This window comes from Passer montanus, unplaced genomic scaffold, assembly GCF_014805655.1.
Source record: "Passer montanus isolate IOZ18808 unplaced genomic scaffold, ASM1480565v1 scaffold21, whole genome shotgun sequence".
NCBI classification, from domain to species: domain Eukaryota; kingdom Metazoa; phylum Chordata; class Aves; order Passeriformes; family Passeridae; genus Passer; species Passer montanus.
The window spans coordinates 8,078,688-8,102,467 of NW_024366703.1; the positions used below are offsets into that span (position 1 = coordinate 8,078,688).

Below are 23,780 nucleotides of genomic sequence, written 5' to 3' on the forward strand. Positions count from 1 at the left end.
GCACATGACAGCCCCACCATGTGCCTGACAGCCCGTCCGAATGCTTTTAGGATTCTGACAGGCTTGGTCCTCGTAGGGATAAGGGAACTGAGGCACAGCAAGTGTTAGCTAATGATCGAGGCCACACTGAAGGATTTTTGAAAGTGTTTTTGAACACCATCCTCATTCTAGAGTTAAGGGCCATCTTGTATTTCTCACAAAAATGTTTTCTCAACAACTGTCAGTTTCACAGGAAGCTTAAGGGCAGGAGCATGGTAACATCTATGTGACTTAAACTATATCGTAGCCCTCCTCTTTCCACAGCATTGCAAGAACTGGTTTATATTACTACTGCTCTGCCATGCTGCATGTTCTCCACCACCACTGCTTTGATTTTTTTTTTTAAGCTCAGATGGCGGACATGTGCGGTGGTGGGTGACCACAGTCTGTGTTTTATGTTGCACTAAGACTGCGCTATCATGAAGGCACCAGGCAAATGTGGTGGCACAGATTTGTTCTGAAGCTGGCTAGCCCATGAGTAATAACTGGGACTGTTAAGTCATCCTGTTCTTTGTATTTCCTGAAGTGCTTATTGAATTAAGTAACAGTTTTAGTGCTGTTCCAAGGGTTTGTGTTTGTAATTGTGAGGCATTATTTCCTCAGTGTCCAAATCAAGTTTATTCAGTTTTATTAGCAACCTGGGTGTTATTAGTACATTCCTTCCTCATATGCCCTAATCTATGGAAATATCTCTAGCAAGAGCAGTACTGGAATCTCCCTGCTTCCCTGCTGCAGGACCCAGCCTGACTGATGCATTGTTTATTTCCCCTGGGAACTTCAGAGCACCAGGAGGACAGAAGGCAGCTCCTTTGCCTGCATCACAGCTATTCATCACCTAACCCAGAGGAAAACATCCATTAAATATCACCCACATAAAGCCCAATAAGGTAGAAATTACTGATTCTGAATGTGTATCTGTATGGATATATACACTGGACAATACAAATCACTATAGGTTACAGTGGCTATAATTTATATGTATCTGCAAAATTTCTCTGGGATACAGGGAAAAGACCTGGACATTTTTCACAAGAAGGCTCACATCTCAACAGATTATATTACATACCCACCATCCTAGATTCAGGATCTACTTTCTGTGCCACCTAAGATGGCATAAAATTATTATAACAACACAATACACATAAATGGAAAACTCAAACCAAGACACATTCATTTGATTTGTGTTAGGGGGCTTTTGATGCAGTTCAGCAGTCTGAAAGAGGGAAAGCTAGAAGCAACTGACAACTCTAGGACATGATTCATTGTTTGACTATTGCTGCACTGCAGAAGGCTTGAGATCATTATCTTGCTAAAGGTAGTAATTTATTTGATAATGAGCCAAGCTCTGCTAACCTTACTCACATGCTGGGCAGGACCTGAAGCTGCAAGCAGTGGAGTAACAGTACCACAGTTCTTCACACACTGGGACTTAACTGTGGCTCTGTGACGTGGCTACTACTGCAACAGAAATTAGATATAATAATATTATTTCTAAAATGGACTCTAAGATCCCATCAGCACATTCAGGACAAGAGCAGGATCTTGTCTCAGTCCAGTCTTGGGCTGAGACTCAAATTTTAGGTACCTTTCCCAGCTGCTTTCAGATATGTTACATGATTGAGAACTTATTCTTTCCACTAGTATTTTTAATTCATTACAAAATCATCAATAGTTCCTTAAACTATTAGAAACAGTAAATAAAAAAATCAAAGAATACTGGAGACAACTTCAATCCTGGAGTACACAGGAGGATTACATTAACACTTCACACAGAGAAAGCAGGAGTGATAATCTTGCACTTGTCAGGCCTTGCTGGGGCTCACCCTTGTGTAAGCCTGAAGGAGACTGCAACAGGACAGTACTTTATCAGGCATGACAGGAGCAGATTGAGGGGAGAAGGGTGTGGGGGACTCCCACCCATGGACATTTCACACCTCCTGCATATCATGCAAGGACATGTGCAGAGAGATGGGATCACCTCCTCACAGCTCACCATACGGTGTCCTCATCTACCACCTCCACCTGACCTTATAAACATCTTAAATCTCTGTGATTTCTCCACCCGCCTCTGGGTATTAAATTTTTTCTAATAGCTTCTTCCTTCCAGAAGAGTCAGATGTCAAATAGTGAAAGATGCCTAACAAATTTTTCATCTAGGGAAGATTTGGTGGCTGAGAATTAAAAGGCTGAAGAATAAAATGTGAGTGGAACAGGAATATGGTATTAGGGCCTGGATTCTGCTGCTGGAACCAAAAAGGCTGTTGGAAAGCTAGTGAGCATACAATGACTCTATACATATTTGAAACTCATTTTTAAATAGACCCAAATGTTCCTGATTGGGAAGACAGCCATGGTTCAGAACTGGTAAGCAGGTAATGGAAATCATTGATTGAAGAAACCTAAGAGCTCTGCAGGGCAAAGTGTATTTAAAAGCCTTGTATGCTTTCCTTTATAGCCTCTCCAGTGATTAATGATACTGGGCAGCAGGATGGAAGGGGATACTTCTACCAGACCATTCCTTCATATATAGGAAGAAAAGTTCCCCCATCTCACTGTCTAAAGCTGAAGGCCAGACTCATAGCATAAACCATAACACTGGTGATGGTAGGAGCCCAGAGTGAGCACTGATGGTCATGGGGATCTGCAGAGCATTGCTTTCTTCCAGCAGTCTTGGAGAATTCCTGTGTTTAGCTTGGAGGAATTTTCTAACATGCCATAGTAATCCCGGTTTCAGAACTGGCAGGAAAAACTGGGATGGAAAACTGTTCTGCAGTTTCAAATCATACTGAGGAATAGCAAGTTCAACTTAGTTTCAGGATTATTCTATTAATTTTATTCTCATCTCTTTTATTTTTTATGTAGAACATGTAATTGTACATTATACACAGACCACTTGTCAGCTTTAGCTTCTCAAAACTAGCCAAGGTCTTTATTTGGGTGTTTCTATTAATTGAAACATTGCCATGATTTAACTTCATATGAAAATGGTAATGTTTCCTCTCTTGAGACCATTAGCTCAACTCTAGTGCCAAACATGATCAAAGGTTACTGGTATTTGAGATCTGTTGCATTATCTTTATGAACAAAGTAGAAAGTCTCAATCCAATTTAAACTGAACAACCGTTCTTGTTATAAAACTATCATTAAGTTTGAAAATAACAGGTGGAGAGGACATTGAAAAAGAATATAGTAAAAATATCCGTTAGATAATTAAGTAATTGAGAACTATATAGCATTTCCTTGTCACTGGAGAAAAAGGAGCATTTTCAGTAAGCTTTTGTTCCTTTTAATGCTGCAAGGCTGATGTAACTCTGAAAAGGCAATCTGGTTTGTAGGGTACGTCCCAGGATGTCAGCCCACTGACAGTGCCTGAAGCATCTCTGCTCTTTGGGGCCATGAGGGTCTGCTGGATTTTCGTCCTGCTGGGGAAATTACAAGACTTGAAGTTAGATTAAGTAATATTTATGTAACATATTTGTACTGAACGTCAAACAGTAACTCAATATTAGCAAATCGGTAGATAAATTTTGCTTTCCTTAATGGTAATTTTCCATTGATGACGTTTATCTGAGTAAAACCGAACTGAGATGCAGAGCCTCACGTGCTCACCCCGCCTTCCATCCCCGGCATTTCGGGATGTTTGTACCCGGTGTGGGGTGGGGAGCGCGGAGCGGTGCTGCCGCCTCCCGACAGCAGCGGGGCTGGGAGCAGCCACCGCAGCCCCGCGCTTCCCATCACCGCTTCGTCCTCTCCTTACAAGGCTCCTTTTGCGCTTTCCACAAGACACGTACTGTCATGGTCCCTGCCCCAAATGGCTTACATACTCCTGGGTCATCTTATGATGAGATTTTACTCTATTATTTGTATCTCTGCAGCAGCCCATAAATCCTTACATTCAGGAAGTAATGGCTTATCATTTTCATGCTACTACAGTTTAAAACGTGACTTAAATTAACTGCACAAGGGTTGTGACCTCAAATAAATCAGTGAGCAAACATTTTTTCTCTAGTAACCCTTTCTGCATACACACTAACACACCCCACTGATGCAAAACTCTCTTTTATGCAGCTGGTGAGACAAGTGATTCTTCTTATTTACCATAAAGTGCATGTGCCTCTTGAACAAAGATATTCAGGGAAATAAATAACAATTTTTTCAATGAACTGAAACTTTCTAGGTCTGGCTTGTCCTTGCTATTAATGGAGATTTATTTGTTTTTATTTAAGGTGGTTTTTTTTTCTTCTGTAGCCATTGGAGTTTTTTGCTCTTATTAGCAGAAAGGTTTTTGCAGAGGGGGACATATGCTCATCTTAAAAGGGAGAGTTAAAACATGATCCCACTTGAAGAGCTCCACCTTGTCCAGAGGTTCTCTCTATGACATGAGTGCATAATTTATAGCCATGACAGTCATAGCACCATTGCAGGAGGGCAGATGTGGTTATTTATACTTCACTGATGAATCTCAAACACAGAGAACTTTAGGTGGCTGGTCCTGAGCTAAAGTAAATTCTTGCTAAGGTCAGAAACCCAGTCCTCTTGAGTGTCAGTGGAGCTCCATGTTTATGAAGCTGTTGAGGCATTCTCTTGTTGTTAATATATCCGGGTGTCCTCTTGAGTGTCAGTAGAGCTCCATGTTTATGAAGCTGTTGAGGCATTCTCTTGTTGTTAATATAATTTGTTGCAGAATTAATTAAGTGTGAATATTTGGGTCTTCACAGTCACACAGATTTGTGTCCTGGTTGCATTTATGTGCTATGAGTTGGGATGTTTTAAGGCGTTAAATAAAATGGGGTTTTGCATGAGTTACCATGGTCTCCTAACACTCACCCCACTATGCCTGCACTGCAGTTAGAGATGTGGCTGCCACGAGGGTGAACTTGCAGAATTTGGGTGAATTTAGCTCAAATGGAAGTTATCATGAAGACCAGTCTACACAATCACACTTACACAGGCTCAGAGGACACAGATCATGAGGGGTTTGAAAAACATAAGAGTAAAATCATAGAATAGTTTGGGTTGAGAGGGGGCTTTCAAGGTCTTCTAGTCCAAGCCCGTGCAGTGAACAGGGACATTTTCAGCCAGTCCAGGAAGCTCATGGAAATGTCTTAATAAATGGGTATAATTTTTAAACACATTAATGCTGTTTCCTTCAAGCACAAACATGAACCTGAAGCCCAAGGCTGACTATCTCCTCCACTCTTGATTTGTTCTTAAAGAAATAAGAAACAGTATTAAAAATATCAAAGTTATATATTTGAGATGTAAATTGGAGGGCCTTTTTTTGTTCATCATATAATATTATTTTTTAAAATTCTGAGCATGTCCCCTTCCTCCAGCAGTATTTTGCTCACAAAATTAAAATTGTATCATTTGATATTTCATTAAATGTGCAGTTGTTTTATGTTAAAGGTTTAGAAATTTGGTCCTCTTGAGAACTGAAATCCTAGAATCAAGGAATTTATCATAATCATCTTCCTTGTAATCTTGTTATGTAAGAAACATCAGTACAAAAGAAAATGAGAAAAAAGGAGAGCACAAAACCTAGAAAAGGAACTTTATTGATTTTTTGGATTAGAAGTGTGCATTGAAATGATTGAATGTTTCAGTGTATAGGGTATTTTGTAAATTAAGTCAGACATAAAAAGAATACATTATAAAATGTGTATTATTCTCCAGTTCTAATGGTAAAATCAGGCCATTTGAAAGCATCCATTTGAAACTGCCTATTTTGCCACGTAATCAGTAAAATAAAGTGTTACAATTCAGGCTTCATTAAACCAGCAAGAGAAAAAGTTTTCTGTCATCAGTATTTGTTTCAAGTGGTACTTTAAGGTCCTAACCAACATGCATGCTGCTAGAGAGTGTATACAGGGTACAGTGCATTCCCTGCCCTAAAAAGCTATCAGATGGAAAAATTTGTGTGCTTAGGGAGATAAACCCCACCATTTCAAGGGTTAGCTGTGAGTGGAGAGAACAGTATGAGCTGATCCTGGAGCTGCTGTCCTGCCTCCCCTTTTCCTGCATCATGGATTGTGCCAAAGCATCCACATGCACAGACAGGCTACTGTGAATAGCTGGGTACAATGACATTCTGCCAGCCTGGCAGAAGTCAGGCTCCAAATGCCATTTGGCACGTAGTGACAGGACAAGGGGAAATGGCCTTAAGCTGAAGGAGAGTATGTTTAGATCAGATTTTAGGAAGAAATTCTTTACTGTGAGGGTGATGAGGTTGTGGATGCCCCATCCCTGGAAGTGTTCCATCGCAGGCTGGATGGAGCTCTGAGCAACCTGGGATAGTGGAAGGTGTGTCAATCCCTATGGCAATGGGGCTGAAACGAGATGATTTTTAAGGTCCCTTCCTACCCAATGTATTCTGTGGTTCTATGATTTGTACTCCCAGACTGCACAAATCCCTGTTTGTGCAGCCTGGGAGTACAAAGGCCTTCCACAAGATCTGCCTTGAGTGGACTCAGTACAAGAAAGACAAGGAGCTGCTGGAAAGGGTCCAGTCGAGGCCATGAAGATGATGATGGGTGTGGAGCATCTTTTCAGACTGCACAAATCCCTGTTTATTGCCTTCCACAGGATCTGCCTTGAGTGGACTCAGTACAAGAAAGACAAGGAGCTGCTGGAAAGGGTCCAGTCGAGGCCATGAAGATGATGATGGGTGTGGAGCATCTTTTGAATGATGAGAGACTGCAGGAGCAGGGCCCGTTCAATCTGACAGAACAGAGAAGACTGAGAGGGGATCTCATCAATGCATGTAAATGTCTCAAAGGCAGGTGCCAAGGGCATGGTGCCAGGCTCTTTTCAGTGGTGCCCAGCAACAGGACAAAGAGCAATGACCATAGACTAAACCACAAGACGTTCCACTTCATGAGGAAGAAATTCTTTACATTGAGAGTGGCAAAGCACTGGAACAGGCTGCCTAGGGAGGTCGTGAGACCTCGGTGGAATCATTCAAAACCCACCTGTCTGGGTGGGACCCTGCCTTGGCAGGGCGGCTGGACTGGACGATACCGGAGGTCCGTCCAACCCTAAAAACTCTGTGATTGAGCTGGCCCACCCTGCCGGCCGCGCTCGGCTGCTCTGCTCCGGGAGCCTTTTGGGCCAGAGGGGAAACATTCCTGGGTGCCCTTGGTTAAAATCCCCGACGGCCGAACTTCAGCAGCAAGACGAACACACAGTTGTTGGAGGACAAGCAGGCAGCGGGGCCATGCCCGTAGGCGGCCGCCGCCGGCCCGTGGCTGAGGGTGGCTCCGGGCCCAGCGCGGCGCCGCCCGCAGCCGCCGTTGCTACGAAACCAGAGCGGCGCTGGCTGCCAGCAGCGGCCTCGGCACCCAGCCCCGGCACCGCCACCCCTGCCGGCACCGGCGCTGACACCGACCCGCTGCGCCGCGCCCGCCACCTCCACCCGCCGGCAGCATGGCTGAGGTAACCTGCAACCTGCCCCTCCCTTCCCTTCCTGGCCCCTGGACAGGACGAAGGCTGCACCTCAGGATAAGCCCGACAACATCACCCGTGTGTCATATGTAGCCGTATTCCATGTTTCTGTGTCTCTGTGTGAGCAGAGCTCAGTTAGGTCCTGTGCTGAAAGTAGGAGCAATCAGCTACTTGTACCTAGGCAGCAGTAACTCTTAAATTTTAGGAACAGCTCCTACATATAAGATCGTGGGGGTGATTTCTGCCCTGCCTCCCCCTCATTACTGCTCGTCTTTTAACTCTACAATCACAAACATGAACAAGACTGAAGTACCTGAAGGGAGCCTACATGAGATCTGGAGAGGGACTTTTCACAAGAGCATGTATGGGGACAGGGCAGGACAGAGGGGAGCAGATTCAAACTGAGAGTAGGTTTAGATTAGATATTAGGAGACAATTCTTTACTGTGAGTGTGGTGAGAAACTGGCACAGGTTGCCCAGAGAAGTTGCCCATCCCTGGAAGTGTCAAAGGCCAGGTAGGATGGAGCTCTGAGCAACATGGTCTAGTGGAAGGTACATGGCAGGGAGTTGGAATAAGATGATCTTTAAGGTCCTTTCCAACCCAAACCATTTTGTGATTCTGTGGCTAGGAGAGGAGGATGAAATGAGAAGGAAGCTGTGAGTGCCAGAGCAGGTTTGAAGGAGGGATGCACTAAGTTTCAGCTCACAGCTCAGATTGTTCTTTGATGCTGGCCGGAGCATGGGCTCAGCGTTAAAGGTGTCCTTGAGGTTTTCCTGCTGACAGGAGAGCTCCTTCCCTATCTAGTGAGACCACCTCAGAGGTGCATTTGCAAGGATTTGGCATCAGAACTGGGCTAGCTGAAAAATGTCTTCTGTGTAAGGCTTAACAGTAGCATTTCCCACAGAGGAAGGGCTGAATTGTGTTGGCATTACTGGAGCTTTGAGATGTGTTTGTCTGCATGTCTCTGGCACTATCTGGATAGAAATCATAAACTAATCAGACTTTAGAGAGTAGAGAACTTGGCAGAATTAGGGGTAAAATACTGGGTTTCCTCGGTGGTTGATGCATTATTCAAACACTATCACAATGATGGTATTTTATAGACTTGTCTTTAAAGCAGTTGTGGGACTCAATTGTAAGAACTCTGGCTGGTAAAGCACAAGTTATTTCAGTAAAATTGGGGGAGATGTGTTTGAAAAATAGCTTACAACATACATATTATATGCTAGGAAAAGAACTGTTATTACAGAAAATTTTGTCATGATTTCTTAGTAGCTGTGATACACTCAGTATATTACTTTTTTGTATTCTGGGGTCATAAGTGAGATGTTGAATTCTTCCTGTTTGTTGATTATTTCACTCAGGAAGAGTCTGACAAACCATATCTAGAAGAAAGTGCCTTTGAAGCACTTGAAAAGGACTCCCAAGAATTCATCAGTATCCTGAGTAGAGATGAAGCTCTGGAAAAATTCCGTGTCGAATATGAGAAGCTTCTTGCTATTATGAAGAAGTCTCGTGAAAATGAAAAGCACCTCATGGAGAAATGCAGGAAGCTGAGTGCTGAGCTTGTGGAGAAGTCATCCAAAGTAGCTGTGCTCACCAAACTCACTCATGATGATGGGGAAACTATATCATCATTGAAGTCGGTAAAGTTTTGAATAGAATGAAGTATGATCTGGAATTGTTAATGAAAAACATAGTAATAAAAAAAGCACCTGCAAGAACACTTGATTTTATGTAGAGAACTAGCTGGAGGATTAAGCATAGAGCTGGCATCTCCTGTTGTTTAACCTCTGCTTTGCTTTGTTTGCTCAGCCTGGTATATTTACAGGTTTCAGTCAATTTCTGTGTTTATTTGCATTAAACCAACTCCGCCAGCTTTCAAGTACTTATTAATAATTTTTGTTTAAGCATTCCCTCTGTGAAATGGCACATTTTCAACTTAATGTACTGTTTTTGATTCATTATATCTTTTGAAGGATTGCTTGGATGTTAACTATTGCCAGAACATAAAAAAAAATCTTTTTTTTTTTTTAAGTATGGATTTTAGGTTATGGAACTGACAACTTATATAAATAAATGTTTCACAGTGCTTTTGAAAAGGAATCCTATATAGCATTTCAGTTTGATTTCACCAATTTACTCTGATGTGTTGTTTGTTATTATTGATTTAAACTCTGTCAAATCAAAGTGCTTGACTCACTAAAAACAGTTGATGTTTTTAGGCTTACAGTGAATTTTCACTGTCAGAAGCCTAAAGCTGCATGTGGAACTTCTTCATTCTGATGGTTTAAAAACTTAGCTTTGTGATACCTAGATAGGCTTTAATTTAGCACTTATTTGGGAAACTTCCATGCCTTACAATAAAGTGGTTTGTTCCAGTAAAGTAAAATCAGTGTAGCAATCCAGAGTGATTTTTGAGCACTACAGAAATAGAAGTTCTTTGAAATGGAGTTTTTTGTCCTTAGAATTATGAAGAAAATACATTCAAAGTAAATATAAATAGCAGCACTGTCATCCTATGGCCACAGTTTGCAAACCCGTGGTACTGCCCAAAGCCTCTTCAAGGAGGAGGAAAGGTGTGGAAAATCTCGTTAATTTTCACTGCTGCTAATCAAAACCTGGTAGATGAGCATCAGGAACCACGATGAGTCTTACAATTTCCTTTTTGCTATCACATGGCAATACTCTGTGTGTGAACATTAGGAGAAGTGATGCTTCAAGACGTTCCTAAACTGAGGAGACATCTTGGTAACATCATAAAACTAAGGAGTGGAAATGTTGGGAAAATAAGAGCCTTTCCAATTTCAGCAGCTAATTTGAAGCTCAAGCAGGGTATGACTGAACCATACTGCCTACTATTGAACCCATTAAGTGATTTTCTAATGAAAAAGCTGCTTTACAATATGATCCTGCAAGAAATGATGTGCAATGCACAACATGGGACATTTCATTTCTAGTGCTGTGTTGTCAGTCAAGTATGCAGCTGATTCTTTTTCAGTTTGGTTATGAGAATTAGTCCTCTTAAAGGTTTAGGAATTATTTTGATATTGTTTAAAATGTTCATGTCTTGTTTGAGGTTTTGTTTGTTAAACCCTTTATGTTCCATATTATTCTTCTTTCTGAAGGAAAGCTCTATAAGAGTTGTAGTATTTCACTACAATTTTGTTATCATTCAAACAATATGTTTCCCATGTATCCAAGCTAAGTGTTGAAGGAAGTTCAAGTGCTAAAGTAGCCAAGATGATATTCTTCAGTGCTAAATTAAACAAACAACCTGTCCCACAATTTAGTTATTTATAAACCATAAAAGAATCCTGATGGGGCTGTTCTTGTAAAAATTGAACAGTTGCTGTAAAAATGGAATAGTTGCTCCAAATTAAAGCTCTACATCTTGGTGACTTGATGGGTCATTAGGGTAAGAAATAAAAGTTGCAGAAGAAAAAATTTTCTCCATGTGAAGCCTGTTTGCAGTCAGTAGGGTTTGTTTAGGGCAGGGGTTAAACACACAGATCAGTGGCTGGTAGGAGGTGGGTCAGTGATAAGCAATAGCTGTTAACTGTCAGGTGGCAGTTAAAGGATCTGGTTTGTAGTTTTAATAAACTGGACATAGCAATCTGCTGTTTACAGAAATATCAAAGGAGCAAAGGGCCAAGCTAATCATGAAGGGAACACAATTCTGTTTTTCATGGCTAGGGACACTGGTCCATGAGTCTGCACTGGAAGAATGCTAGAAGAGGAATTTATAGGAGCTGGTACTGCTCTTCTTGAAATTACCAGATTTTCAATTTCCAGGCGTATCAATCCAATATAATAAGAAAACATTTCATTCATTCTCAGTTTCTGAGCAATGAAACGGATGTGATCTTTTGGGGTATTTAATGAAAGCAAAGTAAAGCAGTCACACTTTATAAGTCCTGCTTCACAAGTTCCAGTGTTCAGTACTTCAAAGATTTTTAAATTATTCTAACAGCAAACATCCAGGGTACTGCCTTTAACTGTGCAGCAGACTGCCATGCATTACCTACCTGTCTTGTACTGCATTTACCCTGTGTTGCTGATACACTGCAATCTTTCACACTGAATAACAACGTGAATATTTATTCTATGAAGACTTCCATCATAAAAATTTTGCTCTTTTTTATTGCTGAAAATAACAGATCTATTGATCTGCTCTTACAACAGAAGACACAACCAAGGAGCAACTACAATGAAGCTCATTTTTGCTGATGCTGAAGTCTGTAGAAAATTCTTATTTAGATTTTGCTTATTAGTGCGGCCATCACCCGTGTCTTCTTTATTGATAAAAATTGGTATTATCAATACAAATTCAATACAGTAGTTTTTACAGGCCAAAGATAAAGTTCAAAAAGCACAGCTTAGAGTGACCTTAAATCAGTGCTTATCTGAATGGCCTCACTGACTTCAGTAGATCACTTTTGCAAATATTCATCAGAAAAAAAGACACTCTGAAGCCACTAAAACCTTTCAGAGGCTAATTGATTTTATTCCCCAGTTCTATTCCCCAAAACTCCAATTGTAATGATGTAATTCACCAATTTTAATCAGAGTCTAATCAGCCAGCAGGCAGCTCTGATGTAAGTAATCAGCTTTAATCTTATTTTCAATTTACATTTTTCTAGAGAAAGGGTGGTTGACTCTTACTGGTTGACAAATCTGAAACATGTTTATTTACAGCTGTATTTTATGCTTTTCTGCTAGTCAATATGATACACTGTGTCTTCGTGCCATTATTTCAGCCCAACATGCACTTATTTAAATTTCAGAATTTAGCATTGTAAGATATTAATGAATGAAAACGTATAATTTATTAGATAATAATTAATGCTTTATGTATGATCATTGCTGCATTGAATGGAAATTAGAACTCAAAAGGTATGACATAAAAATTTATTTTATATATAAAACTGTTTAGAAATGCTTGATACATAAGTGAAAAAGCACATTTTCAGGCTAAGTAATTTATTAAGTAATGAAAATACTGTTTGTAGGTAGTGAGTTTAATTGACTGTAATTTCAGAATTTCTGAGCAAGGAAAGCCCATTGTTTACCTCTTTATTAGTATGTGTGGAAAAAAAGGAAGAGGAAAGATTCCTCATCTTTATGTTCCAGATGGTTTCTCAAATTTGGATATGCTGAGCTAGTTGAATAAATAAGATGGAAATGTATTCCCTCTGCAGTTTGAAGAGGCTACAGATGTTATACTTTGTGTTATTTTTCAGCAAAATCCTGTAGACTGTTACTTCTGCTAGTTCTATAGTTTGAGTTTTAAATTTAGGCAGTAAGCAGCTAAATATTACATATATTTGATTTTTAAGGGTTCCATAAGTATATTAACAATATTACATAACATAGGTGTCATAATTTAGAGTTTAACATTAAATAGGGTTTTTCTTTTAGAAACAGAGATGTCAATTACAATAAAGAATTTCTGTAAACAATGTGATATAAATGAAATGATTTAATTTTCTTCCTTGTGGAGATGGTTTCTAAAGTATTTTTTCAAAGTATTTTTCTCCTGCCCCAGTTTCATATGATGCAAGTAGGAGCTGAAAGGGCTGTTATGGCCTGATATAATGATGCTTCTATTTGGCTTTCCTTGGGGAGACCCTAGAGCTGATGTAAAACTGCACAGCCACACTTGGGGTCTAAATCTGTACAAGATTATGAAGTCCAGAACTCTGCTAGGAGCCAGCTGAGGAAAGAGCATCATGCTGTGATTTGAAGCTCAGGGATGTCTAGTGTAAAAGTAGTACCTTCATGATTTACTGAGACTTCAGGAACTTTCCTTCCCATCCAGTCACTTGCTGAATTTCTGTATTTCTTTTAGCACAGGATTCCAGAGATGGTAGGAGCTTCATTTGAACCTGGCAAGGAATAAGCTGCTTTTTTTTTTTTTTTTTTTGCGCTGGCAAGGAATAAGCTTTTTTTTTTTTTTTTTTTTTTTTTTTAAATAAGGATCTGATTCAAGGGAGAGCGATGCAGAGGAAGTCATACAATGAAATGAATCCTCCTCTCCTATCCTCTTTGTGGGTATCAAACCCTAAGCTTGTGAGAAGCACACAAATCTGTCATTTAAGTAACTCCATGTGTTAAAATTTGGCATAAGAAAAGTGCCTTGTCTAAAAAATGAGTTAAAATCAAATTACACTAAGTCCTCACAGATGAAAATGAACAAAGAGGAAGAAAAGCTGAATAATATCTTTTTCTCATCTAAATCAAATTGGATGCTTATTGTCCTAATAGGAATTTACAGACATAAGTTATTTAAGTAGATAATAGTTTTGTGGGCACTGAATTGTCAGTAAGTTTTTACTGATATTGGTGGTACTCACGTGATCAAAGCCTCACAGAGTCCATGCCCTCAGCCAAAACAAAAGATATCAAGTGAAGGGGACTGTTGTGAACCTAATCATGAAAAGGCCCAAAAATCTATTTTCTCAACTAAGTAAAGTGCAAGGCAATTAATTTGTGGTTATTTTTAAACACAATTTAATTTATGTAATTATTTTCCATTTCATTCCTAGGAGCTTGAAAAGGCCTGGAAAATGGTGGATAAAGTCTATGAAAGGGAACAGAAAACGAAGGAAACAATTGATTCACTGCAAAAGGAAATTTCACGCCTAAATAATTTAATGAAGGAAAGAGCTGGACAGGATTACAAGTAAGTTTTCCTCAGGGAGAGGGAAAGCCTGATCTGATTTTCTATCATTCTATACCTCGTTTAGCCATGTAGACACAGTGGAAAACATAGATCTTTTCTGTTTTTTACTTTTCTCATGAATACACATTTATTTGTGTGTTTATGCAGTGAGCAAGTACAGAATCAGGCTCTGACTGAGTTCATTCAGTATTGGATTAAGCTGAAAGATCAAATAAAATGAATACTATGCACTTTCTCAGCATGTGTCATATTGTTTTATCTGACAAACTCTTCAGCATACTTTGAGAATAGGATCCTGTCAACATTTTTACATTTCACAGCAGCGAGGTCAAGTGGATAAATCAGGAAGTCAGGACACTTGATTTCTCTTCTGTTCTTAGCTTTGTTATAAGGCTCTAACACTGTCTGTGTTCTTGTTTGTGTTTTATACACTTCCAAGATTATGTTTCAGGTTTTTTAACCAAACACACATTGAGGGACCTAGTCTGAGATGGAGCCTCTAAGCCACTGCATTGTGCACATAGTAATCATCCTCTGGAGCTGCTCAGAAGCTCTGCAGAGCCCACTGTTTGTAGTATCAGGTCCTCAGAGACTGCTTATGCTGTAACATGAAGTTAAACTCAAAGATAAGATTACGTGTATTGATCCTATGGCCTGGGCACTTTCTACTGAAATTGCTGGGGGTTGGCCTGCCTGATTATGGCTTGAAATTTTCACACTGTTTAAGGTATTTATTTATAATATGCATGCAGGATATGTATGGAACATGCTTGTCTCTGCACTCTCTGTGTATCCAGGCTGCAACAACAGGAGGCCTTAAGTGTGTTCAGGCACTTCCCCCTCCAAGGAATGTGCCAGCACTAAGGTATTTATTTATAATATGTGGAACATGCTTGTTTCTGCACTCTGTGTATCCAGGCTGCAAAAACAGGAGGCCTTAAGTGTGTTCAGGCACTTCCCCCTCCAAGGAATGTGCCAGCACATAAACCACCTGGGTCCATGACAAATCTACTCCTTCACTTTTTGTCTCTGACATCTTCTGGATCTGTTTAATGGCTTTCCTTGAATCTAAAACCTTGGTCATTCAACCTCCCCCTAGTATAAATCTCCTTAAAGTCTTCTCTCTTTAGCTGCTTTTTGCATTTTCCAGCAAGAGCCAGGAGCTGTGACTTTGCTGACACCTCACTCCTGTTTCCAGCTCTGCCCAGGCTGCTGCCAGCTTACAATTTCTTCTTGAAGTTCCCTCTGTATTGCCCTCCAGTTCTGTGCTTAAATACCCTGTCCAATGACAAGGCCATTAGATAAAGTAACTCCTTTGCAGATTTCATCTTTGAAAACCCAATAATCTTTTAGAACAATTAGACTGCTTTTTAAGACTGAAACTGACCTTGAACCCACAGCTTCCTTTCATATTGGAAATGTGTGAAAACAGAGTCAGTTTTTATTTTTACATTGTGTGACTGTAAGGCATATCCAAGTTAGGTGTCCAGCCAGGTGAGGTGCACAGAGACAGGTTACAACAGTATAACATTTTCGGTTCCTGACTAATTTTGCAGTGGGAATAGAAGACAATTTTTTCCCCTTTACCTTTCTGGGGAATGGAAGGTTTATTCAGACTTATGAGGATGTGATACAACAAGAAAGAGTTTTGACTTGGCTGATGGTGACTCTGCTCACAGTAGATAAAGCATATAATCAGTCTTCATACAGAGGTGTTTAAAATTAAAAAAAAAATTAAACTCCTCTTTCTTACAAGAGTCTTTGTCTGGCATAGGAGAAGAACAGAAATGGCCTGTGACACTGCTTTACTATTATTTCCTTGCTTCCAGTGTTGAGGATTTGCTAAGACTTCAAGAAGAGGTAACAGAAGAGCGAGACCAACTGTTGTCAGAAGTTGTGAAGTTACGTCAAAGTCTCACTGAGATCACAGAGCAGCAGCAGGAAGCAGAAAAGGCAAAAAATGAAGCAGAGCAATCAGTTCTGCAGGTTTGTACTGATCACCAGATGGTGATTTTAGGCTTTGTCCTGAGCCTTTCTCCACCCTTGCAATTGATCTCCAGTGACTGGGACACTACCACCTGTTCTTTCACATCTTGAACATTTTCAGGAGTGCTCTGAGTGGACTTTGCTGTGAATGACTTTTATATTTTTCTGTAGTTTTAGCCTATGTACTTTTCAAAGTGTATTGTCATGTATCAGCTGCTTCCACAGCTTCCCAATATCCCAATGAGGCCAAGGTTTTTTTTGTGAATTGTGATAATCTTTAATGATGAAGAAATGGAATGTTTTCTTATTTTAAATCCTTATGCCTCAAAGAGACACTTAGAACATAGACCTGGAATGGAGATTCTTGGTCCCTTGCTGTTGGCAGTGGTTGCCATATTATGAGATACCATCATTCTTAAGAATGTATCAAAATCTGTATTAAAAATAATGAAGTTATTTTCTCTCCTTTATGGGAAGCTTTTTCCAGATTTTTTCTTTTTTCATAATTAGGTACCTCCTACTTTCTCCTTTACTCTGATTCTGTATTGCTGGTTTTCCACTTAAAATTTTCACAACACAATTGTGTGTAGAGAGCAGTCATACTCCATCTCAGCTTTACATGAAGTTAGGCTTTCTATTTTTCCGACCATCTGAGTAGACAGTTGTTCTTTGTTATCAATATGTATGGATTTCTTGAAATGTATAGAGCAGCTAGAGATAAGAAGGCTGAGGATCAGTGGAATAGCCACTGAATAGAAGGTAGAAAAAGATGGAAGATGGCATACAGGACTCTGATATATCAAATATATAAGCAAAATAATGAAAAATTAAAGAATTAAGGCAGAATATAGATAGGGGCTGGAGCAAGACACCTGGAGAAAGGAAGAGTAGAAAATCACACTTAAACAAAGAACAGAGAAAACATAGAAGGAGTATTTGGTTTTCAATTTTTTATAAATCACAAATAGGAAAGTAATGATCAGTCTAGGTTTCATGCACAGAAATCGTTTCTATTTATAAAGCAGATATGGTAATGTACAAGAAGAGAATATAAAATCTTTGTTTTTCTGACAGCATTGTGGGCATGAGAGAAAAGAGTAAAAACTTGTTGAATCTCAGCAGCCTTAATCTTCTGATTCTCACTTCATCAACCCTTAAATTTAGAATTGTTACAGCATTTGTAATCACCTCCCATTCTTCCAGTATGGAATTATTCTCCACTTCAGACTGCTTAAATGGCAATGTCTCTTTGAAGATCCTGTTGAAGAACCTGTTAGTTCTGGCAACTTTTCATCTGTGGACTCAGAGGGGGAGGAATCCTTAAGCAAAGAACATCTTTCAATTGCTGGTCCCTGGCTGAACCGAATATTTCCATATGGATCAGCCCCCTGTGTCTCCTCTCTGCTGATTCTGCTCCATCAAATTTTTGTGGAGGGAGAGAGCAGGAGTCACAAGACAGTCTATTAAATATGAGAAAAATTTCGTCTTTCAGATTTCCCACATAGGAACTTTGAGAGTAGAAAGATTGAGAACAGTTGGGAAAATGAGCACTGGTCTGACATTTCTCTCTTTCCTTTATTATCAATGTAATAAGTGTTTCTGCTAGTCAGAGAGGATAATAAAAAGAAAAATCCTTGCAATACAGCATCAAGCCCCAATTAATTTTGATGCTGCATTCAGAAAGTACCACTTTGCAAGTAACTTATAACAGTAAAGACATTTATGCCACTGCTTCTCCAGAGGAATGCTTTTATGTTTGGACTGTATCAGACCCTTCTGTCTGGGTGAACTGACTGGTGTTTAACAAATTTTTGTCATTAATAATAGGGCCCTCATCCAGAATTTTTTGTTCAACTATTAGAAAACAATTACTTCTGAGAAGATCTGGCATACAATGATGGTTGCAGTAATATAGAAGCTCTTGTTTTTAAAGTCAAGCAGAATCAGAGAGGTGAGAGGCGTTGTTTTCCTGAGTAAAAGGCAGCAGAATTTAAAATTGGTTTCTTCTCTATTATTATAGCTTCAGCAAGACATCCAGCTGCGTCAAAGCGAGGAATTACGAGAGGCACGAAAGAAGGAAAAAATGGAGACTGAGCTGAAAAATCTTCTAGCTGAAATGGATAAGAAGCAAGCTGAGGTCCAGAAGTTACAGCAACAAATAGAGAATGGCAAAGAGGAACAACTGAAAATAGAAAATAATCTTAAAGAGCAGAAGGTGGGGTACATGGCACACTGTATTTATCAGGTCTAAGATTTGAGTAAGATCTGTAATTAAGAAGAAAAGGGATTTTTCTGAAAGGAAAGGGAGGGAGAGAAACTGATTAAATTTTAATAAACATTAATTTTATATAACTATTAATTTACTAATAAATAAGTATGTAAAGCTTGCTGACAGATTTCAGATAGATTTATCACAGAAGTTGGTAGTGGATCACAATGATATTGTTCATCTTGAAAAATCACAGCAAATGAGACACAGTCTGTGAAGAACATGGATGATCTATAGGAGCAGGAGACTGCCAGGTTGGACTTCTGACTATATTGCCAGCTTTGCTATTGATTGTGTCTAGTGGCACTGATAAAATAATTCTACCTCCATCCCCTTCTTTCTTCTTTTTCACAATAATTTTTGTCTGTCTCTCAAGCCTGTGAAAGGGCAGGGAACTGTCTTCATAAACCTTTGTGATTGATTTTCCTCATTCTGTTTCTAAAAACTTTATCTGTACATGTCCTAACATAGTGTTCTGCAAGTGTGTGAATTTTCAGGTTTTCAGTCCATTTCCCCTGACTTTGAGAAACTCTCAGAGAAGCAATTTCAGTAAATGGCAGGGGAGATCTCATCACTGTAAACCAGTCCTACCTCAAGGGAAACTTCCTTGTGAGTTGTGTGTATCTTGTAAATTTATAACTTTTATGGCTTTTTCTTCCCTTCTGGTCCCTGAATTTGAGAAGGTAGAGGACAGTGCCAATTTTTAGTCAACAAAAAGTCTTACTAAAATACTCAAAAAAGAGATACAGAGAGAACTTGATTAATTTTCTGAATATCACTAATTTGATGCAGCTTTTGAGGGTAGCTCCATCATCTGCTATGGCAATCACATTGTATATACTGGTTCTGTTCCATTCTTCCTCCTTTTTATAGTATTTTTGAGCCTTTCAAAGTGTAGATTTTAGGAACAATTATCCAAACTGTCCTGAAAACCAAGAGTTCACATAAAGTGCTGTGTGTGGGCTAATTAACCAGACTTCTGCATTGTCTTCCTTGCCTGTGCTGGCTTGAAGGTGTCTGTGAATGCCCTAAATGGTCTTTTGCATGAAGTCTGTCCAAAACACAGGCTGTTCAACTCTGCAAGGGTCAGGGTAGAAATCTTCAAAAGAAGGTAAGACAGCTGTTGCAATTTCATCAGGTTATTGTCTCAGTTGAATTGCAGTTGTTGTGATGCCTGGTATTCTTTTATTCTTATTCTTATTTTATAAGAAATTTCTAATAAAAGGCCCTTTCTTGTATGATATTGAAAATGGTTTGATACAGCTGCTATAAGCTTTATCCCACCCCTGTCCAAGACTCAATAAAGGGTTACCTGAAACAGTGTTATACTGACATTTGCAATATAAAAAGGAGTATTCCTTGTTTTTACACTAGGTTCTACTATTCTTCCTTTAATGTTTTTTAAAGGTGCAATGTATATTGACTTCATCAAGAGTGAAAAATATGATGGTTGTTCTTTCCTCATTTATATATGTAATATCTGCAAGGAAATTTCCATCAAGCAGAAGATAAATCTGGTAGCTCTCGTACTGAAATATATATTCTGTATAGAAACCACAAAACCACTGTTCCATATGTTTAACTGAAGGAAAATTAAAGAGCAGAATGCTTTGTCCTGGTCTCAGCAAACCATGTACCCAGAGAAATGTTATCAGCACATTAATGTAGGATGCTTGCTCATAAAACAGATCTTCCCTGCCCTCTGCTGATTGAAGTGATTTGAATCTCATACTCATTTTCAGTAATTGTGTGTAGCAAGCTGTATTATGTGATGGTTGCCAGATGCCTAACAAGAAGTAAAATATCTATTTACCACCTGCAATAAACACCTGCTAAGCTTCCAGAAAAAAAAAAATACACTGGATCTGTTGTTCATTAGAAATTATGATTTCTCCATGTCATTATGACCATGTATCATATTTAGTAATATTAGTAATTTCATGAACAGTGGAGGCTGGTTTTTAAGCAGACAACAATCTGCAGCAGCCTTTGTCTCCTGAGTAGCAGGAAAGTTTGGTCTTCAGGTGTATTTAGGTATTGTAATGAGATTTAGAAGAATTAATAGGATTGTTCTTTAATCTAACAGACCTTGAATGAAAAAGCTGGTAAGGAACTTGAGCAATTGAAGATGAAATATCAAAAGCTCACACAAGAGAGTGAGCAGCAGAGTGCAATGCTTGATGATGTGATGAAGGACATTGGTCAGAAGACGGCACAACTGAAAGTAAGTTCCAGAAGGTGCATCCTACCAGCTGTATCATTCCAATGAAATCTTACCACCTGGGACAGGGATGACTTCAGTTCTTGTCCTGATAGTTCCTCACAGGTAGTTTTGGAGGAAACATGAGTAGTGTTTAGGAATAATCTGTCTGATGCTGGATGTCATTCTTTCTATGGCAGCTAGTCTCCAACCCTCTCATCTGACATTGTAGCACCTGTTCTCCTGGAGGAGTTGTTTCATAAAACACATGAACCAAAATGTTCAACACTGTTCATAAGGGATGGGTGGTCACAAACATGAAGTCTCTTTTGAATCCTGATATCTTCAAATAAGAGGAATAATTTTCTTACAATGATTAACATAATTTGAATTTTACCAAAATCCATCGAAAAATGGTTATAAATGATAATAATGGTGTCCTGGATAGTTTCCACTGAAGGGAATTACTTTCAACACTAAAATTTCTTTCCCGCCCAGTATCGAATGAGAAAGTTAAATATAAATAACCAAGATGGTGTTTACTTTCAGATATAAATGGGTTTATTGCCTGACTTCACATTACTTAACAGTCATTTCATACAACTCAGAAGCAGATGAGTCTATGTTGAGGAGGAATTAAAGGATTCCTGCATATTCTTATTAGAGTATTTTGAGAGCACTTGACAAAGGGTAATGTATAGATGTTGGATGCTATTATGCTATTTACCATATCTTGCATTTTGTGTCACCAGTGGGGTTAAAACACTAAACACTAGAAAATTCTGGTAGAAAATAATTATCTTCTTATGTTTTATTGAGTATAACTCAAGTAGTATAATTCACCTAAATAAAAAGCTTGTGTGCTTGTTAGTCTGATAGAAACTAACCTCTGACTGGTTAAAAGCTCAGTTCACAACTAAGATGACATAAATAATTCTGATTTGGATCCTTAATGGAAGATGATAGGAGCTTTGTTTCTGTTGTATTTTATTAGTTAAACTGAAGACTGTTTTTCTTACTTATTTGAAAAACAAATTACTGTCTTGTCCAGGTTATCCAGTTTTATCATTAACAATGCCATCTTTATTTAAAACTTTACAAATATGACTTGCATCTGGGACTTTAGAGTGTCAGAGGATTTTGATTCTATGATCTGATCCTGATATCAGGAAAAGTTGATGGAACTTTCAGAGTCATGCTCAAGGACTTCTGTGAACAAAAAAATATAAGATACTGCCCAGTTAGCAGTTAAGCCAGCTGCTAAAGGTTAAGAGCCCTAGTCATGATCTGGGGTGCAGTTTTTGTAGGGATTGTGCCTGCAATACCATCCTGCAGTGTGCTGGGCAATGTGAATTGTCAAACTACTCTTAAACCTCTTGAAGCTTATTGTCAGTAAGAACTAAGGAGATTCCCATTCTCCCAGAGGATGCTTCATAGCAGGATTCCCCTTCTCACAGAATCAGTATCTGAGGCTCTAAGTGGAACACAGTAGTCTGTGATGGCTGTAAAACCTAGCAATGGAACTGAATTGCACAAAGTTATACTTACTTTTTAAAAGGAAAAAGACTGATTGCTGTTGTGATTATTGGTTGTGTTTCCCAGTAACCAGTTATGCAGTACTTTGATTATTTTTTCCTCTATTGTATAGCAAATGGGACAGACTCTGGATTTTGCTTTTTCTTTAAAGCCATAGGTTATGAAGGAGATGGGGTTAATACATACCTGCTATTTAGGGACATGCAATCAAGACTACACTATGGATATCTTTCTCATCACAATCACTGTGCCTAGTACTTCAAATGAAAATAGATCTGCCTGTTTTTAATTAACTGGACTAATTGGGTAGTGCTGTGTGAGGTTTGCAGCTCGAGGTTTTTTGTTGATCATCTTCAGCCCTAAAGTATAAGATTTGATTATAATTTTAATTTCCCAAGCTGGCTTTGTTTGAATTATTTTAAATATTTTTCAATTAGCTAATTATCTTTCTGCAACTGACCCACAGCACTTACATGTTTTCTTCCTGAGTTTCATGGAGTAAGTGTACACCAAATAAAAAAGCATTTTCTTCCTTTCTGTGGATGCTTTCTCTCCCCTTTTCTTGTTGCTGTTCTGTAGGAGACAGAGGATGAAGCAGCTCATATGAGCCTTGAAATATCAAAGCTGAGCAAAATGAGAGATGTTCTCCAGAATAAGCTGCGCACTGCGGAGGAACAAAAAGTTGATGCAGAACATGAAAAAAGCATGCTAAAAAATCAAATAATCAGACTGGAGAAAGGTAGGTGCCTAAGAGAAATGTGGATCTGTTTTCTGAGTTGCAAGTTTTTCTAGGTACCCAGATAAGCATAAGCATCAGCTAATACCTAGGGTTGTAAAACCTGTTCAAAACTACTTGAATTGGTTATGTAATGTCAAGGCTTAAAAAAAAGTCCACTAAATTGTGGACTTCTGCATTTTTAACAGCTGTACAGTTTGAACACGGAATTCACTGTCTTTCCTCTTTTTCTCTAGAGTTGGAGACAGGCAAAAAACAGGCAGAGACTGACAAGAGAGCCATAGATGGGCTTGTGAGGGAGAGGGATATGCTAAACCAGGTGAGTTTGCATTGGTCATATTCATAAGCCTCACAGCTTGAGAATGAAATGCTTGTAGCTTCAACATTCACAGCCACACAGAAATGTAGAATACATAATATTAAGTTAAAGCCTTCAGATTTCCTTAAGCAGATGTACAAACTACTTCTTTTGCACTGAAATAGTATCCATAAACACACAGAAGATTTCCAAGTTTTAATGTATAAACCATCAGGGAGTTCAAACTGCAAACCCGTTATTTGATATCTATAGAGTTTGCTATATCTGTGTTTTTACACAGATCTTTTACTCTGTATCTTATGAAGTTTGGTACTAATCTAGCCAAACTGTTTGCTAATAGAAGAAAAACCAGAGTGTGGATACACTGTGTAGCAGCTTGGCAGGTTGAGTAGTAATCCTTGCTTTTAGATCTGTTTTTCATACTGAATGTTTCCCATCAGCCCAAGGTTCTTATACTGCAGTATAGCATCTCATGTTTGTGGGCAGTCCTGAAGTGTTATCTACTAAATTCAATGCTAAAATATGATTTCTGACATGCTTTATTTGGTGTAGATTCACTGTCCTAT

At 39.0% G+C, this 23,780-nt stretch overlaps 1 protein-coding gene across 1 annotated transcript in view; it reads left to right on the forward strand.

Moving 5' to 3' along the window:
- Positions 1–7,380: 7,380 nt before the first annotated feature.
- The window catches only part of CFAP58 (cilia and flagella associated protein 58), a 57,458-nt gene continuing 41,058 nt past the window's right edge, over positions 7,381–23,780 (forward strand). The window contains exons 1-8 of the mRNA XM_039709146.1: positions 7,381–7,473; positions 8,848–9,129; positions 14,032–14,168; positions 15,998–16,154; positions 18,175–18,369; positions 20,510–20,647; positions 22,739–22,898; positions 23,132–23,214. Coding sequence (XP_039565080.1) covers positions 7,465–7,473; positions 8,848–9,129; positions 14,032–14,168; positions 15,998–16,154; positions 18,175–18,369; positions 20,510–20,647; positions 22,739–22,898; positions 23,132–23,214 — 1,161 coding nt within the window. The 5' untranslated portion in view covers positions 7,381–7,464. The remainder of the gene's footprint in view (positions 7,474–8,847; positions 9,130–14,031; positions 14,169–15,997; positions 16,155–18,174; positions 18,370–20,509; positions 20,648–22,738; positions 22,899–23,131; positions 23,215–23,780) is intronic.